This window comes from Lonchura striata, chromosome 7 (genome assembly GCF_050655825.1).
Source record: "Lonchura striata isolate lonStrDom1 chromosome 7, ASM5065582v1, whole genome shotgun sequence".
Taxonomy (NCBI): Eukaryota; Metazoa; Chordata; class Aves; order Passeriformes; family Estrildidae; genus Lonchura; species Lonchura striata.
In genome coordinates, this window is record NC_140709.1 from 13,592,532 (window position 1) to 13,617,656 (window position 25,125).

Sequence of the window (25,125 nt, forward strand, 5' to 3'; positions counted from 1 at the left end):
ACATGGATTTTGGGAAGCAGGGGGATTTCAAGGTCAAACATTTTAAGCTTTTCTGCAGGGGAAGTTTCTTCAAAGTCCTTTATATGACTATTCTGGTATACCTTTCAGCTTCTCATACTAAAATCAAAGCACATCCACTTTGCTATCTTTAGAAACTGAATCACGCTTGGGGGCAGAATTAACGGATTGGCAGCTGAGAACATTCCCAGAAGTTTGCAGTACAATGAGATCTAGGGATGTCCATGTGCTGTTGTACTGAAGTAATTTTATTGACCTTTTCCAGGTTGATCAAGTTCTCAAACTCAAACACAACTTTTCTGAGATTGATTTTAAGGCCATTAAGTCACTCACCTTGGGCAAGGTCACAGGTAGGTTCTACAAAATATACTTCTGATTCATGAGATGTTACAGTGCTGGAATTACTCTGTGCTGTGTGCTGGGTTTTTGATAGAATTGCAGGTTTGTTGGGATGGTTTTTGCTGTAAGAGTTGGCCTGAGCATTCCAGTACTCTATTTATATATCACATCAATGCAAAACTTTGGCAGCTTTACTTGTTTGCATCGATAGCAATATTAAGTACTCGGACTGCTCCCTCCAGTGAAGTGATTCATACAGCCTGTGTGGCTGCACAGGGCAGCATCTCAGCCTAATGATACCATTTTGCTGACTGCAGCTTCCTCCTCTCCAGCCATTTCTGTTTCCTAATGATAAGAACAGCACAATGGAGCCTTCATCCTCTCTGCCCTTTTCTTCATCGCCAGTCTTTTTCCATTTGAATTCTGCAAGGAATATTGCATATAGCACTTGGGCCACAATTCTGCATGTTCTGTACATGGACCTTCTTGATCTTTACTCCTCCACTCTATAAAGCCATTACAAGACCAGGAAAATGCTGCCTGAAATTTGGAAAATAGAACTGCTCTTTTTTATTGTCAAGTATGTCATATTCCTTTATATAAGAGTCTTGTTCTTTCCCAGTAAGATTCTAAATACAACCTTCTTTACAGACTTTTCAGTCCTTTGTTCAAATTGGACCTCCATATCAAGCCTGACATCTGAGTCACTATTGCAATTTTATATGTTTCATTATTAGCACACGAGGCCTGTGGGACTGGCAGCTAGACAGGCACTACAGACATCCCCTGGTGCCTGCTTGTGCAGTGTAACTCCCTAGAATGACAGTGGTGCACTCTGCATCACGTTTTATTCAGTAGATTAAGAGCAGGACCTGATTATCCCCTTAGTTATATATAACTAAAAATATATATGCTTTTTTTTTTTCAGAATGCAGCCATCTTCCAAACCTTTGTGGATAGGTTTGGGAACCTGACAGTTTTCAGCCCTATTCAGACCTAAGCTAAAATTCCCACTTTGTCAGTGTTTAGCTGTACTGCTAAAAATCTAAAAGAACATTACTCATCCTGACCTCTACCTAGAACTCGAGCTATAGACACCAAATCAATAAAGCAAGGATTTTTTTAACCAGAAAGATGGAAGGTAGCACAAAGACCTTCAAAAATGCACCCAGCAAGCTGACCTGGTGCAGCTCATCATTATGGAGAGAAACTAGATTTAGTCACAAAAACATGATTAACTTCACAAGTGCAAATTGTTGCTAAGCCAAAAAGCCCAGATGTATCTCCAAAGGTCAGGCATTCAGTTCCACTGAACACCATCGACTTTTATCCTCCTTTCATTTCTCTCTTGCCCCAAAGTTTATTGGGGTTTTGTTTTAGTATAGCAATAGTTCCTATTCTGTAATGACACTAAAGCCATAAATTTGGCCATCCAGGTGGTGAAATATTACTGCCATACTGGAAATTACACAATGCATCCTACCAAGTCACTTTAATTCCAGACTAATCCTAATTCCAGTTTCTTTTTCATATGTTAATGAAAAAGAAATTTACACAAACTGCTTCTTCTATCTTAGGATTTAATTTTCCAGGTTTTATCCCACAGCTGTAGCTATGCTGAGTAGAGTCCTCGTGCCCTCAGAAAATCACAGACTTCCCTCAGCCTTCTCCCTCCAGGACAACCAGTCCCAGTTTTATCAATCCTCTCTTCACAGGAGAGATGCTCTGGTCCCTAAATTATCTTTGCAGTCCTTCACTGAACTGACTCCAGTAAGTCCATGCTTTCCTCCCACTGGGACACTGTCTTTCTCTGCAAAGCTGCTTGCCAGCTGCTCAGCCCCAAACCAGTGCTGCTGGGTGGGGTTTCTAACCCAAGTGCAGATTTCACATTTCCTTTGCTAAAATGCAGTGTTCCTGTTTTCTCATTCCATCAGTTTGTCAACATCCCTCTAAATGGTGACACAACCATTGGGTCCACCAACTGCTCTCCACCATTTTTTACCTTCTCCAGACTTACTCAGGTTACACACTATTCCATGGCAGAAAGCAACAAAACCAAACCAGAAACTCCTACTGCTACAATGTTAAGAGTATTGCTTTGTTGTACAAAGAGGAGAGCTAGACATTGTCATTTTTGGGACTGTGGAACTTACTTAAGTATGTTAAATCGTTATTTATCCTGTTGTATAGATAAAATGTTGACTATTAATTTCTTTTAATGATGGCTCACCAGGTGAATACAGGTGATTTAAATCAGTATCTGCCAAGTTTTTCCTTCTCATTGGTCACGCCCTCAGCAAAGCATAAACTTCCAGAGGGATGTGATGTTTTGGAGTAGACCTAGACTTCCTGTAGTGTTTATTTTGGATGCCACTGGGGTTACACACCTAAAGGCAATCGTTAGGAAATTTAAGTGTCCAATGAAAAAGAACTATGTAAAAAACTCTCAGTTCTTCATGTCCTACATATCCATGCTATAATCTTCTGAAAATCTGTCTCTCTCCTGTCACACCACTGCTCATTTGTCTGCTCTAACAGCCTGATCCTGGCTGCCTAACCAGATGATTATACAACCTTCTTTTTTGACTCCACCATTATTTTTTCACTGACTGGGAAATCTCAAAGATGTCTTCCAGCAGGATGTCATGAAAGCTTGAAACTCCTTCCTCACCAGATTTTCTTATGATAGCCATTTCAGCACAGCTGGAACTTTTGAAAAGTGCACTTTTATAAAAGAACCAGTTTTTCTAAATAACAGTGTTTCCCCTTCTTCTACCCCTAACCACCCCAGCCCCATTACACTTTCTTTAGGTACTCACACTCTAATACTTTTTTCTTCTTTTCAAACTGGCTGTTTTTTTCCAATGGCTGCCTTATACCCAGCTGTGAATTCTGGGAAAAAAACCCTCTGTTTTAGGCAGAGGAGTCTCAGCTGGAATTCAAAACATAGGGACACTCTGCCACAGACTACTTGAATGACCTTGGGTAAGCCATTTATGTGCAGATATAAAGGTAAGCAGGCATTTTATTCCCAGTGGAACCAGTCTGAGCTTTACTATCTCCCTTCTCTATCAGTAAAGCATAGATAATAGAACAGCACTGTATCAGAGGGGTGCTGGGAGGATAAAAGCATTAAAGGCTGTGAGCTCTTCAGATGCACAGTAATGGGACCATATAGCTGCCTTGGAAAGATCAATCTAAATATAAGTGTGGCTTTGAAGACAAGGGAGTAAAAGGAAGCATCATTCAAGTAGCCAGCAGATGTCTGTTGAATTCATCCTCACTGTACCCAACAGCAACAGAAAAATATTATTATCCTGTAGTTTGTTGTCATTTTTACTTCACAAATATAGAGTCAGAACACAAAAAGACCTATCCAAAGCTCATTGGTATCAATGGGAGTTTTTCCATGGACTTTAGTGAGCACTGGATTCAGGCCCCAAGTGGGTCATAGAGTTTATGGCAAAGTCTCAGTGAAATTTTAACCAGAGTCCCAGTTCATTTACTTTAAGTGCTCCTTGCAGAGATCATACTGCTGTATTTAACCACATGAACATTCTGACCTGACTGTGAGGCTGGCTCTGCTTTGAACAAGGGATTGAACTGCACGACCTTCAGAGGTGTCTTTGAACTTAAATTATTTTGTAATTCTCTCCTCTCAGAGACACATTTGCATGTGTTTAAGGTATTGTCTACAAAAAGCTGCTATCCCAGTGGAAAATATAATTTATTTTTTTGCAGGTTTACTTTAATGAATCCTTGAAAACTTTGTACTGTGCCCCAACATACAATGTCTTTTCACCATTATTGTCGCTGGGAAAAATAATCTCTGGTGCAGAGAAGTGAATTTCATTGTTTGTGTATTTGTGTCTGAGCAATTTAATATAGTAGTTGTGTAGGAATACCAGAATAAAAGGCCAGCACTTAAAGGTTTCAACAGGATTTTGAAGAAAAATGTTGCTAGTATTTCTTTAGAACCTATTAGTGTTGCAATAATTAATTTGTGTCTTCAAAGTGATCAATTAGCAAACCTTCCCACACTGGTAACATAAATGATTGTGTATTCTAGCACAGGAACATTATATTTTTTTATCTCTAAAAGCCTGAGCTAAAACACACTCAAGTTTCCACTGAGTCATTCAGCTTTGATATAAAGTATACATAAAAGAAGGTTTATCTGGAAAGTAATTTTATTAAAATGATTATGTAGGTGCAGTACAATTCTTATGATTTCTACAATATCTTTTCTTATTAAAAGTTCATGAGGAGAAAATGGAATTTGTACACTGAAGAGATCACAGAGCAGTTCATGCAAGAATATTATATAGGGGTAGATGATAATGGGATAATTAAATCACAAGGGGTAAATTGTCATTAACTGTGAAATACAAAAGTTGCCTTAAAGAAGTATCTCCTTTTAAAGAGTTTCTATGAAAAATACTTAAGTCTATTTTTTCTTCTATTTTTTTTTCTTTTTTTAATGGAAAAACATTCCTGTTTTTAAGCTCACCATATCACAATTTACAGTTTAAACAATACAACAGCATCTGCAAGAGGTATTGGCTGGACTCTTCTGGTGACTGCAAAGATCATTTCTTGACTTCAGACTCTTTTTGCCCTGAATACCTATTTCTTAGACCATATTGTGAACAAAGATCTCTTAGGTGAATTTTAGGGTGCCTTTAAAAGTAATTGGCTTTCCTCCTAGTAGCATAGTAAAGCATTAAGGAAAATGGAAATTGCTACATAAGATAAAAGACCAAGATAGCAAGACCTAAAATAAGCAAACTTTGGCTACCCCAGGCAGTCCAAGCAATCCAAGGTGTCAATAATGTCATGAAATCTCTATTGAAAAGAGGCCAGATCTAGTCCAGTTTTTTCCCCAGCAATGTAATTTACCCTATGATCATAACACCATGCTTAAATACCTGGTGTTTTGATGACAGTGCTGCCTAAATAGGAGTCCAAGGTCATCTGCTTCTATCCAGAAATTTTATTTTTAGACTAAACTCCTGCTACTTTAGTTGATTTTAACTGTCTGCTTCTGGGACAAATGTATATTGTACATCAGTATATGCTTTTGTACATCATCTCTCCATCTTCTTGCATATTTTCTTCTTTTTATAGATTATGTTTTCAGCCCGTGCAGAATCACATAGGACAGTTCTGTTGTGACAGATTAGGATTCACATGTCAAATAGGACATACTAACAAATTGCAACTCCAAATGTCTCATTTTCAATGATAAACTGTGTTTGAGAAATTATAATAAATGCATGCCTTAAATTATCTCTGCAAAGCCTAATGAAACAAAAATCCTTGAATGCTACACTTGGCACAAAATGTTCAATTGCAACAAAACAAATCCAAGCTCATTGAGCTTGTCTGGGCATTCTGTTCATTCCTGGGGAGCCTCATGAGAAGTGCTGTTACTTTGCTCTGGGTGTTCCTGGCTTTTTCAGAAGTGCTTGGGAGGGGCAGTGAGTGCCTGAAGCCAGTCCCATGTTCACATTCATCCTTTGATTAAGTAAGAGTCAAACTGGTTGACTTCAGCTATAACCAGGAAAACCTTACGTGGTTTTTACTCCACTGTCTTTGTGGCAGACTGACACCAGGAAATGAGATTATTCCAAAGTTGTATTTTTGGGTTAAACCAAGATACACTTTCTGCCCTTTCTAACTGGATGATTAATGTCAGCAATGTTTACTGAGATTGTTGATGGACACAGCAGCACATTTTTCAAGGTACCTGCACAGTGCCTTGTACTCAGCTCTTCTGAGATAGGGGCAGTGTGTGGAGACTACAAGTGTCTTTTATCTCAAGGTCATGGCTTCAAATCTGGTGACAGTGTCCAAGTAATCTTGCCAGTCCTGTTCAGCACCTTGGCAAAATGATGTTTAAGTTCTGAGTGACATGAAAATAATGTTTATAAGGAAATAACAAAAATATATTGAAAAATGCTTATGTCAATGTTTTACACATTGATACCTTTAGAAACAGGTATTTTACCCACTCTCCCTGCACAAAAATAACACTTTTTGATTTCTCTTTGATTCTAGTTACCTGTCCTACTTGTTATTATTTACTCTGTCAATTTTCTGTTTCATTACTGAGCAGATTGATGCTTGTTCCTAGAGAATTCTCATGGAATTCTATTCATGATGAACATTAATTTCCCATTACTGAGATATGAAGACTTAAAATTGCTTTATCTAAAATCTTAAAACAAGTGTGTTGTATGTGGCAGGGGTGTATAATGGAACAGCAGGAGAACAGGATGTCTGATTTTCTGAATAGGAATAAATTAGCACATAAGTTATGCTGATACATATAATATTGATACAATCTATAAAGTTTAAAGAATACAACCACATTTAGGCTTAATCCTCATTATCATGGAAAGTACTGTAAATACATGGAAAACCAAAATAAACCTTGCTGAGCTGTGGCATTGCAGACAGCTTCCAGGGATCATCTACAGGACCTAACAAGAAGCCAGGCCAACTTATGCACAGCTCAGTAGATAAAGCTTAAAAATTACTTCCTAAATGTAGGGGTAAACTTAATTTGTGGAGAATGAGCAGTTTAATTACTAAAAGCTGAAAAAGATTGCCTTCTTATTCTCCATGTAGAAATTAGCCAAAATAACTTATTCTCCAATGCTGGGAACAGAAATGAAATGCTAAAATGTCAGAAGATCAAACCAAGCCATCAGCAGCAATTCTGTGTGATTTTCCAGACCACTGAAATGCGTGGAAAAATTCCCAGCATTGCCAGGTCAGTGGAAGGCCACTGAAGTTACTTGTGACCTTGGCTGCAGCACAGACCATAGAACTTCACCGAGCTGCTTTTCTCGCTGAGCACTGTATCATGTAGTGAAAACACCTTTTGGAAAAACATTTTATTGTGATGCAAAACCTCCAAAGGACAGAAAGTTCTTTCATAAGCCTTTCATAGAGCAAACCGTGTCATAATCACAGATTTACATTATCCTCTGAAGAATTCAGAGGGCAGCATAAGTCATTCACAACCAAGTTGTGCAGCTTTCTTGTTGAGAGCAGGGGGAGTCCTCCTTTCTGACAGACATTAGGCACACACCCTAAGCTGTATGATAAAGCAAACTGTATCTGTGCATGTGGAATTTTTAACAGAGGACTCTGGAGTTGGTTTTGGTTTGTTCTTTTGATTTCTTTTTCTTCCAAATTTCAAAGTCTTTCAACAACAAATCTCTGAGTTCTTATTCATACAAAGCTTTCTTTGACAAAAAGCTGATGGAATTGGCCCTTAATGTAACTCTTAAAAATGCCCAGAAAAGTACTGAATCTTAGACTTTTCAAACTACTGTACCATGAGAAAGGAACACATTATTCCTTAGGCTTTACTTTTTGCACATTGGGGTAGAACAGAGAAACTTAGATTGCCTGGTTATAAAAGATAGTAACCAATTCACCTTTTGTGTCAGCTAAGAAAACAATAAAGGCTGAGAGCAGGAATGTTTACGAAGGGTTTTATAAATTCAACAAAGATGGCAAATACAGTAAATTAGTCTTTTAGTCTATATAAGCCTTCTTGCAGGAACTTGGAAGCAATTCTTTGTCTGTTTTATAACATCTCAGCCAAAATCTCATTAAAAATCTGAATGCAGGCAATTCCTACGTACTCTCAGAAGAGCAAATGTGAACTTCTGCAAGATTGCAGGTTTTCCAGTGGCAAAGCCTCACTGTATCCCTTCCCATCTCACAGCTCAGAGGCTGTGCCCCTGACAGCTCTGCAAACTGAGCATTTCTCCTGGAAGGCCCCTGGGAGAGCAAGCTGGTACTGTACCTTGCTGTGCCGAGAAACAGCCACACTCCTCTGTGCTATACTTCCACAAAGACACTCAAACATAATTAGAAATCTGTCTTGGCTTATTCCCTCTGGGTTCATGGAATAATAGTCACAGAACTTGAGCACAAAATAATGTGTGATTTGGGCTGGCTTTTCTTCTGTATTTTCTTGTGCAAAAAAAAAAAAAAAAAATTCATATAATTAAAATAGTAATATCAGTTTTGAGAGAAGGCTTTTATTTTTCCTGAATTCTGACCGCTTGTAGAACCATTGTATTTGAATAATAATGAAAAACTTGGACCTTATTTTAAAATTTAGCATCTTATTCTTTCAAGATTTGAAAACCAACTTGAAAAGCTAGAAACCCTTATTTCCCAATGCCATTGGAAGTATTCCAAAAATTTTCAGTGCTAGAAGTTGGGTTTTTTGTTGTTAGCAGGTATTTTTAAGACTTTTAATAGGTTTTGATACTGTGTCTGTGTGCATTTGTAGGCTTTTTCTTGTTTGATTGACCTAGATATAAAGTGCATGATGTTTGAGACCTCTGAGCAGCATGAATTTCAATTTCTGGAAAGTAAATAATGTGAGTTTGGAGAAAATGGAAAATGGCTTCACTGTCTACTGTCCTTCTCTGACTTTCCCAAACAGTCTTTGATTTTAAAACTTTAATATAAAACCTTTTGGAACTAAATTTTTTACTGTGAAGGTGGAACATTGGAACAGGCTGCCCAAAAAAAGTTATGAATTCTCATCCCTGGAAATGTTCAAGGCCAGCTTGGATGGGATCCTGAGCATCCAGGTCTAATAAGAGGTGTGCCTGCCCATGGCAGGGGCTTGGAATGAGTTGATCTCTAAGGTCGCTTCCAAACCAAGCCATTCTATGATTATATAAAAAAACCCTTGCATTTGATTTGCTTTCTCTTTGTGAAATTTAGCTGAACACATACCAACAGATAATTTATTTGTGCTATTTTATCTACAGGCTGGAAAATAACAAAATGATATTTGTTTTAATTTTGATTTAGATAAGAAAAGGTATATTTTTACTCTTTATTTTATTAGTGAAAAAGGGCTAGTAGAGTGAGAGCCTGTCTAATAACTAGGAAGATTCCTAGGAATTCTGATAGTAAAAAAAGTAGTAACATGAATAGGTGCTTCAGAAGAGTTAACCTCTGAAGAAGGATGGGAAGCTGAGGTAACAAGCCATTCAGTGACAGGCCACATAAAGCATTTTATGACAGAAAACAGAGCAGGTTCTTTCATCTGAAGAGTAGAGGAGGCAGAATGCCTTGAAGGTATGGTCCATATATGTGTAACTGGTGCTGTTAGCAGATGCAAAAAAAAGATTAAAGAGATGAGCCCCAGAATTCTATGGTATTTAGTGTTGATACTTTATTAGTAGTAGTATTATTATTTATGCTACTGTTGTTTTTGTTGTTATTGTTGTGGTTAGTAAACATGATATGCTAGATATTGTCCTTTAGTAGAGAAAATGGATGAGTGTAAAAATGCAGTGCAGGCTTACATGTGCAAGACAATTCAAGGTAAGTAGCATAATAGAGAAAAGACTTTTGGAACCTCATGGGTCAGGCCAGGGAGGACTTATAGGCTGCTGAAGGAGAACCTGAACAGTTGAAATTGTATCGTAGATGTAAAAGGGGTGGGTAAGGCAAAAGAGGATTCATTTTCTTAATGCCTTCCTAAAACAGTCCATTGCCAGAGTGTTTTTCTGTTGCACTGCAGACAGTTTGTCCCTGGACCCTGAAGTCTCCAAGGCAAATGCCTATGGTTTCACTGGCTGCCTGTCCTCTGTCCAGTACAACCACATCTCTCCCCTGAAAGCTGCCTTGCGCCATCCCAGCATTGCTCCCGTGACTGTCAGAGGTTCCTTGACAGAATCCAACTGTGCATCCATGATGGAAGCTGACGTGAACACAGCAACCACAATATATTCCTCATCAGGTATGTCCTGCTGGGAGGGCACTGGTGAGTGTAAAGGACACTGCAGAGTGGGGTTTCCTTCCTTTTTGCTGTAATGCAATTGTGACAGTGTGAATAGTAGAACTGGGAAGTTCCCTTTTCTCTCAGAATCAGGAGTGTTGAGGATGAGCATCACTATTAGCCAAGGCCCCTTTAAAAGTCATTGTTCTGAAACAATGTTTTCAGACTAAGTTCCTGGATTGCCTAAAAGATGCCCACCCAGAACAAACAAAAAAAGCTGTAGTGGAAAAGCTTTGAAAGTTTGGTTATGCACCTGACTTGTCATTCCTACCCACTCCAGAGAATTCCAGTGCTGCAGATCTCAAAGGAGAACAGAAACGTTACACAGATCCTGTATTCTAGTGGTGATAAAGCAATAGAAGTCATATTAAAAAAAAAAAATTCAAATTTGTTCCCACCCTAACAGAAATGAGCAAAAATTCTTGTACAAACCCCTTGGCATGTGTGACTTCCACTGAATGCTTGTACTTCATTCTCTTAGACTAAAGAGAGGGAGCACTACTTGAGCAGTACCAGCAAGATGATCCCAATGTTTGTGTATCTTTTGCAATCCTGAAGCTGTCCTCTGGGAATCTGAAGTATTTTGCATATGTGAATTTGTATGCAGAGAAGGAAACTGAGAGCAGCTGGAAGTATTGTCACCATGAACAGGGACTAAGTTGCTGCTTTAGTCACCAGTGGATGTGGCAGAATACTTAATGACCCAAAAAGGGTACAAATTAAAGGCTGCTTTTTTGCCCCTTGACCTATAAAGTTACTTTCTCCTTTTTGATAAATAATAAAACTCTGGTTTAGATCATAATACAATTCCTTTCACATTTGTGCTTACATCAAATCCCCATTTCCTGCAGCTTCTGCCTAAGACATTCAGCAGAAAACAAATGATGTTATTAGCATTCTGCATAGGAAAGAGGCTGCTGATTACTCTGGAGAGTGGCTGCCAGTGTGCATGTGCTTCTCCCCAGCCCCCCACTTCCTTCTCACTGCCTTGAGTTGTCTGAAGTGTCTGCTCTGATGCACAGACAAATGTGTCTTGTGAGTCCTGAATGGGCAATGACACTGAAAATATGAACTCTTTGCCCTGTGATCTGTCACCTCAATGATATAATTTTTCTAAGGAGTTTCAAAAGCAGTAAAACCTGAGGCTCAGAACTTCAGGGCAGAACACAGAGCAGAGCATTCGAACTTAAATATTTAAAGCATACAATCAGTTTCAGTCTATTGTTAAGGTTAAGCACTGTTGCCTCAGAAATGCAGAATTATTATAAAAACTCATGCCTGTCTTGGTACTCTGTGCTCTAAAATATGATTTCCTCTCAATGTGATAAATTATCTGACATTCCAGTCTCACTATTCACACTGGATTTGATTAAAGCCTGAATAAGATCTTTAGAACAAGTGAGCTCTGAAGACTTTGTGTCTTTATATGCTAAAGAAAAGGCAATGGGTGGTTGATTCTTGTTGAAAAAAATTCTAATTTGTAGCAAATTATAATTTCTATAGATGTACTTGAGTATTACATTTTTACATGCAAAGGACACATTTTAAGAAATAAAAAAGAAAACAGAGTCAAGGATTAACTTTCAAATTCAGTGCTCATATCTCAATTCATCACTTCCAATTTCTCATTATTGAATGTCTGAGAAGAAAAATAGAACTTCAAAGGAGGCTGTACATGTCTGTGTCGATATTCTAATGTGCAGATACAACAAAAAAGCCCACTAGGAAAACTCTTTAAGTGTGTGAAAAAAGCTTTCTATATTTATAACTTGAAAACAATTGAATCTGTTTCCTTCAGAAAGGAATACTCGTGTTCAAAAAAGTTTCCTCGCAGACAGATATGGAATAAAATCCATTCACACAGTTATCTGAACACGCTTTTTCTGATGAGGAAGCACAAAATGAGAGGTGACTTACTGTGGTTTTCGATATTTAACAAAGATCTGCAGATCACCTTCCTCTCTGAGGCATTATTATTTTGAACTCTGTATTGATGGTATAGAGATAACAAACTTTTCCTGTGGTATTTTTTCTTAATATTAAACTGCTGTAAAAAATACAGAGAAGATTCAGCTGTGTGAATGGTGGAGTCTTGAGCTGCCTGTCCTCTGAGAGCAGCTCTTCAATCATTTAAAGTAAAAAATGGGAGATACTTTCATAAGTCTGGAACTACACAGAAAAGATTTCAGGTCTGAAAGTCACCTGAAACAGTGAAGTTCTGTCTCACTGTGCTAATTGTGCTGAAGCTGGTATATCCAAACAAGCTCTGACTGGTTAGGGATATGCCAGGACAGCCTTGGCTGTAGGAGCTATGAGATGGTGAACTTGATCCTCAGAGGAAGGAAAAAAGGCAGAAATGCATGATGGCAACCAATGACCTTCTCATGGACCTGCTGGGAAGAATCCCACAGGATACAGTCTTGGTAAGAAGAGTGGTGTGAGGCTCAGAGAGGTTGTAAAGTCTTCGTCCTTGGATATATTCAAAACCCAGATGGATACACTCTGAAAAACTTGCTCTAACAGACTTGGATTTGAGTAGGGGTTTGGACTAGATGATTTCTGGGGAGCCTTGTGAGATCAGCAGGGTTTCCAACCTCAGTGAATCAAGCTGTAATACCATCAGTTTTATCTAAAAGGAGGAGGAGGTCCTGTTGAGGTCTTAGATGAGATCCAGTATTGCTATTCCTTGGCTTAGAGTATATTGTCTTCCCACTGGAGATGGCTCTGCTATTACAGACCATCTGCTGCACTGTAACAAACCTTCCTCTCCTTGTATCCTGATTTTATTTCTCAGGCAAAATATAGTTCCTGGGGCTTGTGGCTTGTGAACAGCTCCATTCTGAAACTGCTCTTCAGCATTTGTTCTGGTTTCTTCTCAGTGCTTAAATTCCAGTAACCAAAAAATAGTGGAGTGCTGATTGCATTAGGTGTCAATCTTAAATAATCTTTTAGGCACAAGTAACATCTTACATAATTTTTAATTTAAAAAATTATTTCATGCTTTTTCATACATAGTTAATAATTTTTCATTACTCTTTTTGACTAGTGCCATGCACTGGCACCAGTTGTGATTTTTTTTCTCTAGTACAGGAGAACTGTTATAGAAAAGATGTAAATTTTTAATTGTCACTGAATTCACTGGCTTCAGCTGAGGGATGGGGTAAAAAATATCTCACCAAACTTCCATTATCTAACTCATCTTCAGTCTGAAATAATGAATGCTCTCCTCTTCTAGTTTGTGAAAATAAGTGAGTCACACTATTAATCTTAGATTATATAGATATAAAATAACTGAAGGTTGTTCTCCTCTTTCACTAAATTAAAAAAATACTAATTTTGATTTATATTATTCATGTATACTGAAAAATAAAGTGAGATGAATTTAATGATGATGTACAAAATTATTACTAACTGTGATCTAATTTTGAATTTGGCCCTGTTTGAGCTTATGATCAGAGGCCTGAGATTAAGCTAAATAACCCCAGATTTCCTTTCCAGTCTAACCTTTTCTATGATGCATTCTATGCTTGTGTATAAAAGTATATTTTTATTCCTGTTCCTGTCCCACAAATGAAGCATTGTCATGACTATTCCTTTCTTGGGAATGTCTCTCTGTGCACACAAGAACTTGTCAATAGGTTTCAAGCTGAGGGTTCAGGTCTGGGATTGGTGATTGCCATTCATGTGGGAATGGGTGTACTGGAGGGGTTCAGTTGGGCCCAGAAATCCCTTTTTTAGCTCAGTTAGAGGACTGCATCTTTTCAGTAGGAGTGTGATTGAGCAGAAATCCTTCCATCCCTAAAACTTGCAAGGAGAGATACAATTTTTAAAACATCAAAGCCTCTTTTAGGCTCATGTCTTTGCACCCTCTGGGGCTGGTATCAGTGACATAGATGAGAAAAAAGTGTCCCCTTTAATAACCTAAATAGTCCAAAACGGTGGTTTTGATTCAGTATTATGATTCAGAGTGTCTTAATGCACATGAAGCAACATGAAATTGTTGCTTGCTTCAATAAAAAAACATCCTCTTCAGCAATGGCATGCCAAAATGGGGCTAGGTCTGTTACTAAGGTGAGGATGTTCAATTATAATAAACCTTGCAACACAAAATTTCTCAGACTTCCACCTTTTGCATCAGAATGCTCAGTTTGGCAGAGCATTACACAGTAGATAGCAGAGACGGTGATCCCTGACATGTACATTCTCTGTATGATAGCCTGGAGGCTTGTAAAAAGGAGAGACACACAAATATGAATCCTTCAAAGGAAAGGGTACGCTGAAGAGAAAAGAATAATGTGAAGGTGCAAAAAAGCTGGATTCAGCTAGCAGTAGAAAACAGGGCATCTTCTGAAACACGCCAGACTAAAAAGTCTACTGCTCTAACTCCACTGACATCAGGAAGGCCTTGACCTGTCAGATTTGGATGTGAATTTGACTCAAATAGCTGACATGCTGTTTCAGTGTTTCTATGACAGTCATTTAGAGAACTCAAACATCAAAGAGCCTTTAACATGAGTTAATTTCTGATCACAACCATTGCATTTCTGTAACAGAGATAAAAACATCCCTTCCAAGAAGCTGTCCCAAGCAGAGATTGCTTCTCTTCATGGGATTGAATTCAAGTTGTATGTCTCATCTATAAGGATAGGTCAGATAAAAATCTGCCTTGCCTCCCTTTCTTTTGGCTTCTTTCTGGTATCATTCCTTAGGTAACAACAAAAAAGATAATAATACATCTCTGACTGAGAAAAGCTCCCAATAGACTGTTTAGTTGAAATGTCTCTGATTCTTCTGGTGAACTGAAGCAACACTTTCAGCTGCTAGTGTGAAACTTTCTGTTTCTTTTTAAATATACCCTTAATAGAATTTGCTCCTGAAGGTGTAGAAGAAAATTGTTCTGCAAACTCACTTTATTTTTCAGACCCTTCTGGTTCAGTTCTCCAATCCCCCAAATTACATCTTCTGAAAACAGATAGAATTCATGAGAGCAAGAGGATACTTCTGTCTAAGCCACAGGGAAAATGAACAGTTGATACAGAAAATAAGTTCTCTTTTGTTTAACCAACTGCAGATCCTTTTGGGAAGACAGATGAAAGAGAACCTCTCACCAATGCAGTCAGAAGTGATTCAGCTGTGATTGGAGGTAACTTCATTTTAAAGACTACAGTCAAAACATAATTCTCTCAAGGCAAAAATCTAGGAGACTTTAAATCTGTGCTCCACAAAATCTAGTCCAAGGGGGTTTTTTGTAATCTGAAGCAGGTCTTGTATCTGCTCTATTTGTTAGCACGTATCTCTGTCAAGCTACCTAGATAAGCAACTGCATTGTGGATTATTGTGGTCACACATGGATCATCAGGAACCTGAATCTCCTAAAATACGACTGAATTCTTTCTGCCTGCCTGCTTGAGCAGGGGATCTGGACAAGATGATCTCCAGAGGTTCCAGGTGTTCTCTGATTCCATGTGAGTCTGTGTTCTAAGACCTAGCTAAGTAGCAATTTTTTTACACACTGCCCTGGTGAATACTTTGCAGAGTATTCACATATCTTGTATTTCCTGAGCTCTCTCTTTGGAATCTGGTGGTGTAGTAGAACTCACCAGGTCATATGGAAGTATTTATATACTGGAGAACATTGTCCTCAAAATTTCATGTATGGTTTTAATTTTCCTGTAATGACCTGGAAGACATCTCTGTTTGTTTTATAGCATGCCCTGTAGTGAGATGCCTTTGATAAGATCTAGAAGCTATAAACCAAAATGTACAGGGCTCGTGCAAAGTTTCCAGAGATAACACAGAAGAAAATAAGACAAGAGCAGGAATTATTGTGAGCAGATCTAGTGTTTTAAAAGCAAACACACTAACTTTATTTCCAGTGAAAGCATAATTTTACAGAAATTAGGTGTCAATACATATCAATACATGCTCTATTTTTGGAGTTCTTAAAGTGACAAAATAGAAATAAAAACTACCAGAGAGGGTTTAATAGAGGCATATGGTTGTGTATGGACTGAGATGAACTGATCTATTGTACCAACTAGCTGCTGTGCAGTAGTAACACATTTTTGAGGTAACTGAGCCTTTTCTTTTGGTTTTCACTCTTTCTGTCCTCCCTTTTTTACCCCTTTACAGGTGTAATAGCAGTTGTGATATTCATCATCTTTTGCATCATTGCCATAATGAGCAGATTCCTCTATCAACACAAACAAGCACATCGAAATAGCCAGAAAAAGGAAAAGGAATACCCAGAAAATCTTGAGAGCTCCTTTAAAGCTGACATTGACTTGCAAAACACAGTGAGCGAGTGCAAACGGGAATATTTTATCTGATGGACAATGCAATTTCTTCTTACTCTTGTTCCCCTAACCTCCCTTTCTTTATTCCTTTTCCCTTCCTTTTTGAATTTTTTTTTTTTTTTTTTCTTTTTTAACACTCATTTTTTTGCTAGCTTCTTTTTCATTTGGAAAAGACCGCCCTGCACAGGAAACACTGAGAACAATCACAGTGCCTCATTCTCTGCACAAGAACCTGGCAATCACAGTTTACTTCTGCAGCTCAAGAGACCTGTTATCCCATCCTACACAAAATAAGATCAACATGCACACCTGGTTTCTGCTGTCAGTTCTTCAATGTTTCAAAGTCCCTACATTTATTTGTTGTCATCTTTTCTCTGGAGCCATTTAAGTCATTGCTTTTACACTAGAGCTGGACAATGTAAAGTACAGGTAAAGTAGCTGAACACATAGCTCTGCAGATACTGGGACAGGATAGAGGGAAAGAATGAGATCAAAACACCTGATTTATTTCACGGGCTCATTCACAATAATCATAAAGAACCAGCCAAATTTTCAAATGTTACCAATTGATATATTGTCTATTGATTTAAATGGTGTTAAGTTAATTTGTACCAGTCAAAAAGCTGGTATGACATAAAGGAAAATACAACTGTCCTCATTAAGATCCTTCCCCCAACCTCCTGTCCTTTTACTGTAACTTTTAGGCTTCTCAGTACTTTTCCAACAATATATGTATCAACAATAAATATCATTCCCATGCACCTCTTTCACCTCCATCTCATAAGGCTGGCTACGTAGGCCCAGCATACACTAGTATAACCCTAGCTGAAGCATGGAAAATAGTAGCTTGAATCTCCAAGGGGTTTAGGAAGCTGCTAGGACTTAGGTGCTCTATATTTGTCTGAAATTTTAGAAATGCAGCATATGCCTGTTCATGCCACATGGAGGATTATCACACACTGAGGTTAAACGCTGTTGCCACTGTGGAAAAGAAAAAGAACATAGATGAGAAAAAAAAAACCAAAATAGTTTAATCTTTAACATGACTCACACCTTCTGCCAGCTCTTCTGAAAAAAGAAAAAAGAAATCTTACTACTCAAAAAAAACCTCCCAAAACTACATGAAATATTGATTGGTATTTCCTGCTTGTAGAAATTGGAATAACTACTCCAAAACTAAATAGAGAGGGGTCTGAGGTCATGTCTAAAAAGATGAATATTTGATAAACTGTCTTTATAAGGAAGAACATTACAGAAACAAAGAGATCCCAAAGACTCTACTTCAAATTAATCTTCACTCCTTTTCTTTAAAGTCTTCTGTCCTTTCCTGATTGGGAGCACTACTGAAGAATCAAGTTCTGCCCATTTTACTTGTGCTGCATGGTTATAGTGTGAGGATGAAAAACCTCCTTTTCAACCACAAACATCCTAAGGGTAAGAAATGAAGGAGTCCCAGCCAGTGAGGTTTTGAACACCCTGCTGCCTTTGCAGGGCTTCTAAAGAGGATGTAGAATTTGCTGGTGGTAGAATTAAGCCTGAAGTTAAGAGGAAGAAAAATCTTATTCATTGCAATACTCTTGATTTAACTTGAGACAAGTGATTGTGAAGCTAAATCTCCTTCTTTGCCCTGTACAGCCATCCTGGGGTTTCCACACACAGTGGTTCTTTTTACATAGATTAAAAATTAAAGAATCCCAGTATGAATCATTAACTCACAGCAAACTAGAGATGAGTTTACACTTGCAACAGGTGCTGTTTTTCTAGGCAGTCCATTGGAAAGGTACGTAGATGTTTATTCGAGTTTTTTGTTTTAAGTTTGTTTATAGAGGAGAGAGCAGACAAGGAAGAATAAATAAATAAATGTATTTATTTGGATATGGTGATTCTTTACTACTTCTTTTGGAGCATTCATTCAGGGAAGAGAAAGCAGTCTTGGAGTGACATTATTCTTATGTGAAGAGGAATATGAGGCCATCCCTATAACTAGAACTTTTCACTGAGCAGCTTTATAAAACTCTCTATATTGAAACTAGTTTGGTGCCATTCTTCCTCAGCCATGGTCAGCTGCAGCTGTTTTGCCACACACTGGCTGTTTGGGTAACACATTTGACAGTGTTTCTATGTGAGGAGTATTGCAGTGACTGAGTAGCTGGGTTCTCTTTATGTTGCTTTGTCTTTGGCAGTAAAATCCTGGCAAAGCAATTATCTTTACTCTTTCTACTTTGTTTGTCGTGGCAGAAGGGAGAAGTAGGAGAGTTCCTGGGCCCCTCTGCCTATGTTTTTTCTTAAATGGCCTCTGTATGAGATCTCCCTGATGTGCTAATGTCCTTAATTGGCTACATGAAGAGTTGAATAGGAAGGTAAAACTCTGAAAATTTAGCTAGGTTGGGGTGCATCTGTAAAAAGAAGGAACTTCATATGAATGTATGCATGAGTATACAGAGACATGCATCTATACCTGTGGTTGTACTGAGATGGGAAGATTTTTATGCTGCAGGGCTGAACAAATGAACATATTTGTATGGACTTCCAAATCAGGATGTCAAAATTATTCTTATTAAAGGTAGCTAAAATATACTAAATGAAGTACTCTAAATAGAAACTCCTTTTTATTTTTTAATGCTTTCTTTAGTGAGGACATAATTGGACTTCCTTCAATACAAGTTGAAGGCAATTAATTTTTTTTATATAAAAGAAATACAGTTTTGAAAAAAACTACTAGAGCTAAAATTCATTTTCCTTAGTTCAAATTAGAACTTTTATCCCATGTATTTGAAGCCATTTCTGCTATTTTTGTTAATGTTTCTTTTTAAAGGGTGTTTTCTCTTTTTCTTTAAGCTTTCATTCTAGATAATATTTTTAAGTAAAGCCAGAGGATAATACATTTTATACATAAATTTTCAGATTTCATTTCAGTGGAAAACCTGAGACTGTCAAAGAGTTGTTTGGAGGCATTTTTTGGGTTTTCTTCCTTCCCCAAGACAAGTTTCATAATAAAAGCAAGGGACTGTTAGAAGGATATTGTCTCTTTTTTTTCTCTTGGTAATACAATATGTAACCTATGAAAATTATTTTTGCTAGGCAGGCTGTGAAATTATGAACTATCTTAGATATGGATTTCAGCACTGCAAATTCCTGTTTTCCAGAAAAGACTTGACCAGTAACAGCCATGCTTATAAAGACTTTTAGTCATGCAGTCTGGCTGGATGCCCAGAAGGAATCTCTCTGAATGCCAGGGAAAGAAAACAAAGGAAGGCTGGATGTTAGAAAGCTAACTCCAACCAACTTGGCTGCCACCTGGGTGAAGGATAGGTTTTACAAGGAATTCAGTCTCTTGAGGATGTGGATCAATGCTTAAGTGACTAAACAAAATGAGCATTTAACTCAAATTAATTTCTGTGTCTGCTTTGCTGTGGAATGTTCTAATATACTACAAGACATTTAAATACCTTTGAAAATTGAGTCCCATTTCTCTTTTGGAAATAAAACTTTGGTCCTAAGTAAGTTACATATGGAATTGTCAGTTAGTATTTCATCTGTCCATATACACCTACAAGACAGTGTGAGTGTTTTGGGTCAATTTTTAAAATGTACACTGTTTTTATTTCTTCTTATTCTTGCCATGGCTCCATGCATAGGTTAGTGAAAAACCCAAATAAAAGACATACTTTTAACTCATATGGGCTAAGTCAGCATTCCCACCTGGGTAAATATGACTAAAAATGACACATATAGAGCTGTGTGGTTATCAAAGTGTGTTCAGTCATGATATGCCCCTGATAGTTAAGTTAAAACTATAACCAGATTACAAAAACAAGATGCTTTCTCTCAGCTTTATTTTGATCTAGCTATACTTAACTCATCCTATTTATCAATTGCTCAATTTTTACACTGTAGTCTAAACCCTTATTTTAATGAGATCCTTGTCTATATTAGCATTTAGCTGATCACATATTTCACATATTGGGCAAGGAGAAATCAATATATCATATTGTTTCACTATGGTGAGGGGTTATGAATCTTTTCCTAATGAAGTCAGTTATTGATTTTGCTGATGATAAGATTGAGTCCAAGACCTGTGAAGCACTTGGATATTGCTTTTATCTGAGTCTTTTGGGTTTGTTTCATTTTGCATTTGGTTTTACCAACTGCCTGTTTCACAATTGTCATCCAGTCCTGTCCCGCCCTGTCATTAGGGAGGATAGGGCAAATGTCTCTGTAAGATTTAATCCTGTAAGATTAAATTAACCCCAAGAGATGTCTTTTTTATCCATTGATTACTGAGACAGGGTAGTCTCCTGTTAATAGAGAAGTTACTTCTAGCAGAATTTGCCTATGAATCCGAATTTTGCAATAGTTATGAAGATCCAGTAGACACATCTCCACAGGTATTACAAGTGACTTTTTGTTTTTACTGAGGTGACAGCTAGGGTCAAGGAAAGACACCTTGCATCTAAATTACTCTAAAAATTACTCTAAACATCCCTGACTAGTAAATGTATACATCTCCTTGTAGACAAATACATGAAAATCGAGTTTCAAAGTACCACTTTGAGCCAGTGACAATCTGATCAGTAATCTGTGGAGAAGTGGATAATTCTCCTTTCAGTCAGTTCTAGATCCAACATCCATTTTTTGCCTCACATGGGAGCTTTGGCGGATAGCATACATGAAGCCAGATCCACACATTTCTGAATCTAAAGCTAACTCAGCCCTCTCAGATGCCTTTCTACATGTCTGGTGCCATTTGAGATGATACCAGGTATCTCTGCAGCTCCAGGATGGATTTAATCTCCTGTCTGTCATATCCTGGCATCTGTTAACCCAAGTAGCTATGTCTGATACTTGCTGCTTTTCAAATTATAATAAATTCCCATCCAGGATCCATAAGTGCTCAATTAAATAAATCCCTGAAAAAATAAATCCCATCTTCAGAAAAAAAATCAACCTTCCTTCTGTAAGGAAGCCAGTCAGTAGACATGCATGCTCCACTGCAAATTAACAGAAATGTAGAGGAGGCAGAACCTGACATCTTTGTGGTCCCCCATCTCATGCCATCGTTGTCTGTTGCTCTCACCTAAATGAAGTTTACCCTAAACAAGACTAGTTTCAAATATTCTTCTGCACTGCTGTTTTTCACAGACACAAAGGAGTTTTTTTCTATTTTATTTTTCAGAAAGCAACACTTCGTAAAAGACTTGAACAAAGTCTGAGACCTTGTGAGTGTTATTTCAAAGCTTTCATGCAGTTTTTTAATGCCTACTTACCAAACAAGCCCAGTGATACAGTTACATCCCTGTCAAACCAAGGGCCTTAGCCAGCATCTTTAGAGGTTGGTGGGAGGCTTCTTGCCTAGCTACAGTTAGAGCTGCACCATGTTCTTGAAGTTTTTGGGTGTTTTCTTCACAGGTTGCCATCACAGCTTCACAGCATGATTTGTTCCCTTGGGTTCTGCAGTTTGATGCACTTTCTTTCCCAGTGGAAAGTTCTTCATGTCCTCTTTCAGTGTGGGCGGCCCCCTCCTCCATGTTACTTTTGTACATGAAACTTCTAAACACATTCTTCTTTTGGGTCTGAATTGGCTTTTTTCTTTGACTGTTTATTTCAAGACAGGCATATAGAGAGTTTGAATATTTCAGTGTATTGGTGCTTATTTTTGTGATCTTTTGCACTAAGTTACTCTGACAAAAAGCAGAAATTGGAAAAAAAGCACACTTTCTGGTGAATTCTTGTAATTTGTAAGCTCATTGTTTGTTGTTTGTAATGTGCTGAGTCTACAAGCCAAGCTAAGAAAGGATTAAGGCAACAGTTTGTGTTGACAGTGTCACTCCATATCTAGTTCACCTCTGTTTTCTTCATCCCTCCTTTTTCTTTAACATGTGGAGCTATCAAATTGTTGGTAGGAGTCAGAGAAGCTTGTTTCACAATTCAATTTAAGATTATGATTTTTCTCCTGGCAGTCATAGAAACCAAACTGTCAGCTGGGTGTTCAGTCAGAAGGGAGACTGCACTCCATGGTGGAAATGCAGTCACCTAGAGGTGGTGATACCTAAGAGGAAAAGAGGACATTAACAGTTCAAAATGGGGTAGTGAAGGAGGCAAAAGCTCTTGGAAAATGGACACTATTTCAAGCCATGCATGGTAACCATCAGTTGGATATGAGGCTTTCAGGTGTTTTTCAGTGGTAGGTTTTTTTTTTTCCATGGAATGAATTGCTGCTGCTTAGTCTGCCAAAACATAGTCTTAATTGTTCTGATGATCAGTGTCCAGAAGTATCAGAGATGTGCTTCAAACATGGGAGAGGATTTCCAAGCTCTGGCTGATACCAGATCCAAATCTCCCCAGTTAGATTGCTGGAACTCTCCCGGGTAGCCCAAGGGAGAACTGGGGATGTTTTCCCTCAAACAATCATACCATTTAATCAAATGTTGGGTACAACAGGTGATCCAAAGAATTGTGTTTGCTTAGAGACTTTCCACTCCCTTGTTCAGGATGCTTGCACCAGCTTTTTTTCTGAAATACTGACTGCTGTTGACATTGCAACACTACTTACTTTTTGATATGCTAGTCATAATTCCCTTCACAAACTTCAGCCCACAGCCCTAAATAGAGTCCATTTGGAACTAACTCTGCATGGGAAATGATTTACTCATTTTGCATGCCCTTTACAGCTCCTTCTTGTGTCCTTCAGGCGCATCCTTTCCTGATGTGTTTTGTCATTGCTGCCAATGCAGTACCCGTATTTGTCAAGAAAGAAGATGGTTTGTTTCATAGGTAAAGCGTAGATACAGCCAGTCACAGCCTCACTTTCCATTCACAACACAGTGGAATTGAAGTTTCAGGAGCTAAGGAGAGCAAACAGGTACTTTTTTTTATTCAGACATCCAGTCATAAAAATCTCTACTCCATGATTTTTGCAAATAAAATCTCTAGCACAGACCATTATATCTAAATGATAGTGAGAACCTTAACATTGTCATACCTGACCTGCTTTGAAACCTCCTTTGTGAAAGAAACAGGAGACAGCTTCAGACCTGGTTGTAATCTTGTTTAGGTCAATGTAGATACATTACAGATTAATTTAGCCTCATATTGCTCTTGCTTTGATGATCTCCTGCAAACTGGGGCTGACATACATGAATCCAAGTCATCCCTTACTGCTGTCAACAAGAGTTGCATTCACTGAAATTGTGTTGTTTTATAGCAGAACTCTGGATAAAATGTGGGAACTTCAGCTCCACAAAGCCCATGATATGGCTTAAGTCACCCTCAGGGAAGGTTGGTCTGTGGTTGGTGTCTTGTCAATCAATTCAGGAGCTGGAAGGATTTTATGGGATTTTAATGGACAAAGGCACCCTAGAAAGAAAAAAGAAAAAAGAGAGCAAAATGGAAGCTAAGAATTTTTAATAATAAAAAATTGGTTCTTTCTACAGATGAGCCCTTCATCATTCATTTTACTTTGTTCTACTCAAGTTTTATTAAATAAATCTCTCAGAGCTCTGTTCATTTTATTAGCAAACAAAAAAAAGAACTTTTTTTTAATGGTTTGTCCAAGGGTAAAGCAAGAGTCTCTCAGTTACAGTAAAAAGCAAAATGGAGATTTAGATTATTCCCCTTTCACTATCTGGTTTTCTAAAGAGGATTCCACAGGACGTTGCCTCAGTCTAAGTCAGTTTTGTAGACGATGTAACATGTCTTAATACCCTGTTAAGGGATTGAAAAAATTTAGCCTTAGCTTCTTTTGTTTTCTATGGTTACTGTTGTACAGAAGAAAGACTTAAACTGTAAGTAATGTATATTTAATAAAAAAAAGACTTTTTGTATGATTTTGTGTCAAAGACAAATGCCTCCTCTTGTGTTTTTTTTTTTTTTAATCTTCTAGCTGAATGAACATTAAAAAATGCTGATGATGGGAAGATGAATTTTCAGGTGTATACCTGTTAACTCCAAGCCAACAGACCTCACTGGATGATAGTATTGATTTATTGATTTCCACATGGCTAAAAGTTAATGTCACAGGAAATCTGGTCATCACCCACATCCCTGACAAAACTCATTAGTGCTGGTGGGCTGACTAGAAGTCACATCTGCAGAAACACCTTGGTTCTGGTTAGAAACCTGCCTGGTCACAGCTCTGTAGCTTTGTGCCCACGGTCACAGATGTGCACACAGCTTCTCCTCCCCAGCCTGCCATGCAGAACACCCAGTGCTTCTCTTCCTTCCATGGTCCCATCACACAGCAGCTGCACTGCTGGCTGGCACAGGGGTCACACTCAGCCTGCTGCCCTCACACGTGTCCCTGCCATGAGAAATGGGACATGGCTCAGCCTCAAGGATTCTGTCTTGGCCTTAGGTGTTTGGTCTGATTATTTTTACCCCTTCCTTGGAAGCTGAACATATAAATCTTAGTCTCCTTTGAAAATCACAGTGTTTGATATTATCAACCAAGAACCAGTAAACACTGGCTGAGAAAACAGCACATCTCAGGGAGTACAAAAAGGAGCACTCTTTCAAGAGTTTCACATGCTTGGATCTGCTGCAATTTTCACCATAATCTTTTAGTACTTACATATTCTGTGTTTCAGTCAGCCAAAGATTTTCCTATTATCAGAGGAGATGTGGGTCCCCTTACATTAGGAATTT

At 38.1% G+C, this 25,125-nt stretch overlaps 1 protein-coding gene across 1 annotated transcript in view; it reads left to right on the forward strand.

Moving 5' to 3' along the window:
- The window catches only part of CNTNAP5 (contactin associated protein family member 5), a 265,702-nt gene extending 248,158 nt beyond the window's left edge, over positions 1-17,544 (forward strand). Inside the window, exons 21-24 of the mRNA XM_021526152.4 lie at positions 284-368; positions 9,929-10,147; positions 15,258-15,329; positions 16,319-17,544. Of these exons, the coding sequence (XP_021381827.3) occupies positions 284-368; positions 9,929-10,147; positions 15,258-15,329; positions 16,319-16,515 (573 nt within the window). The 3' untranslated portion in view covers positions 16,516-17,544. The remainder of the gene's footprint in view (positions 1-283; positions 369-9,928; positions 10,148-15,257; positions 15,330-16,318) is intronic.
- Positions 17,545-25,125: the final 7,581 nt, after the last annotated feature.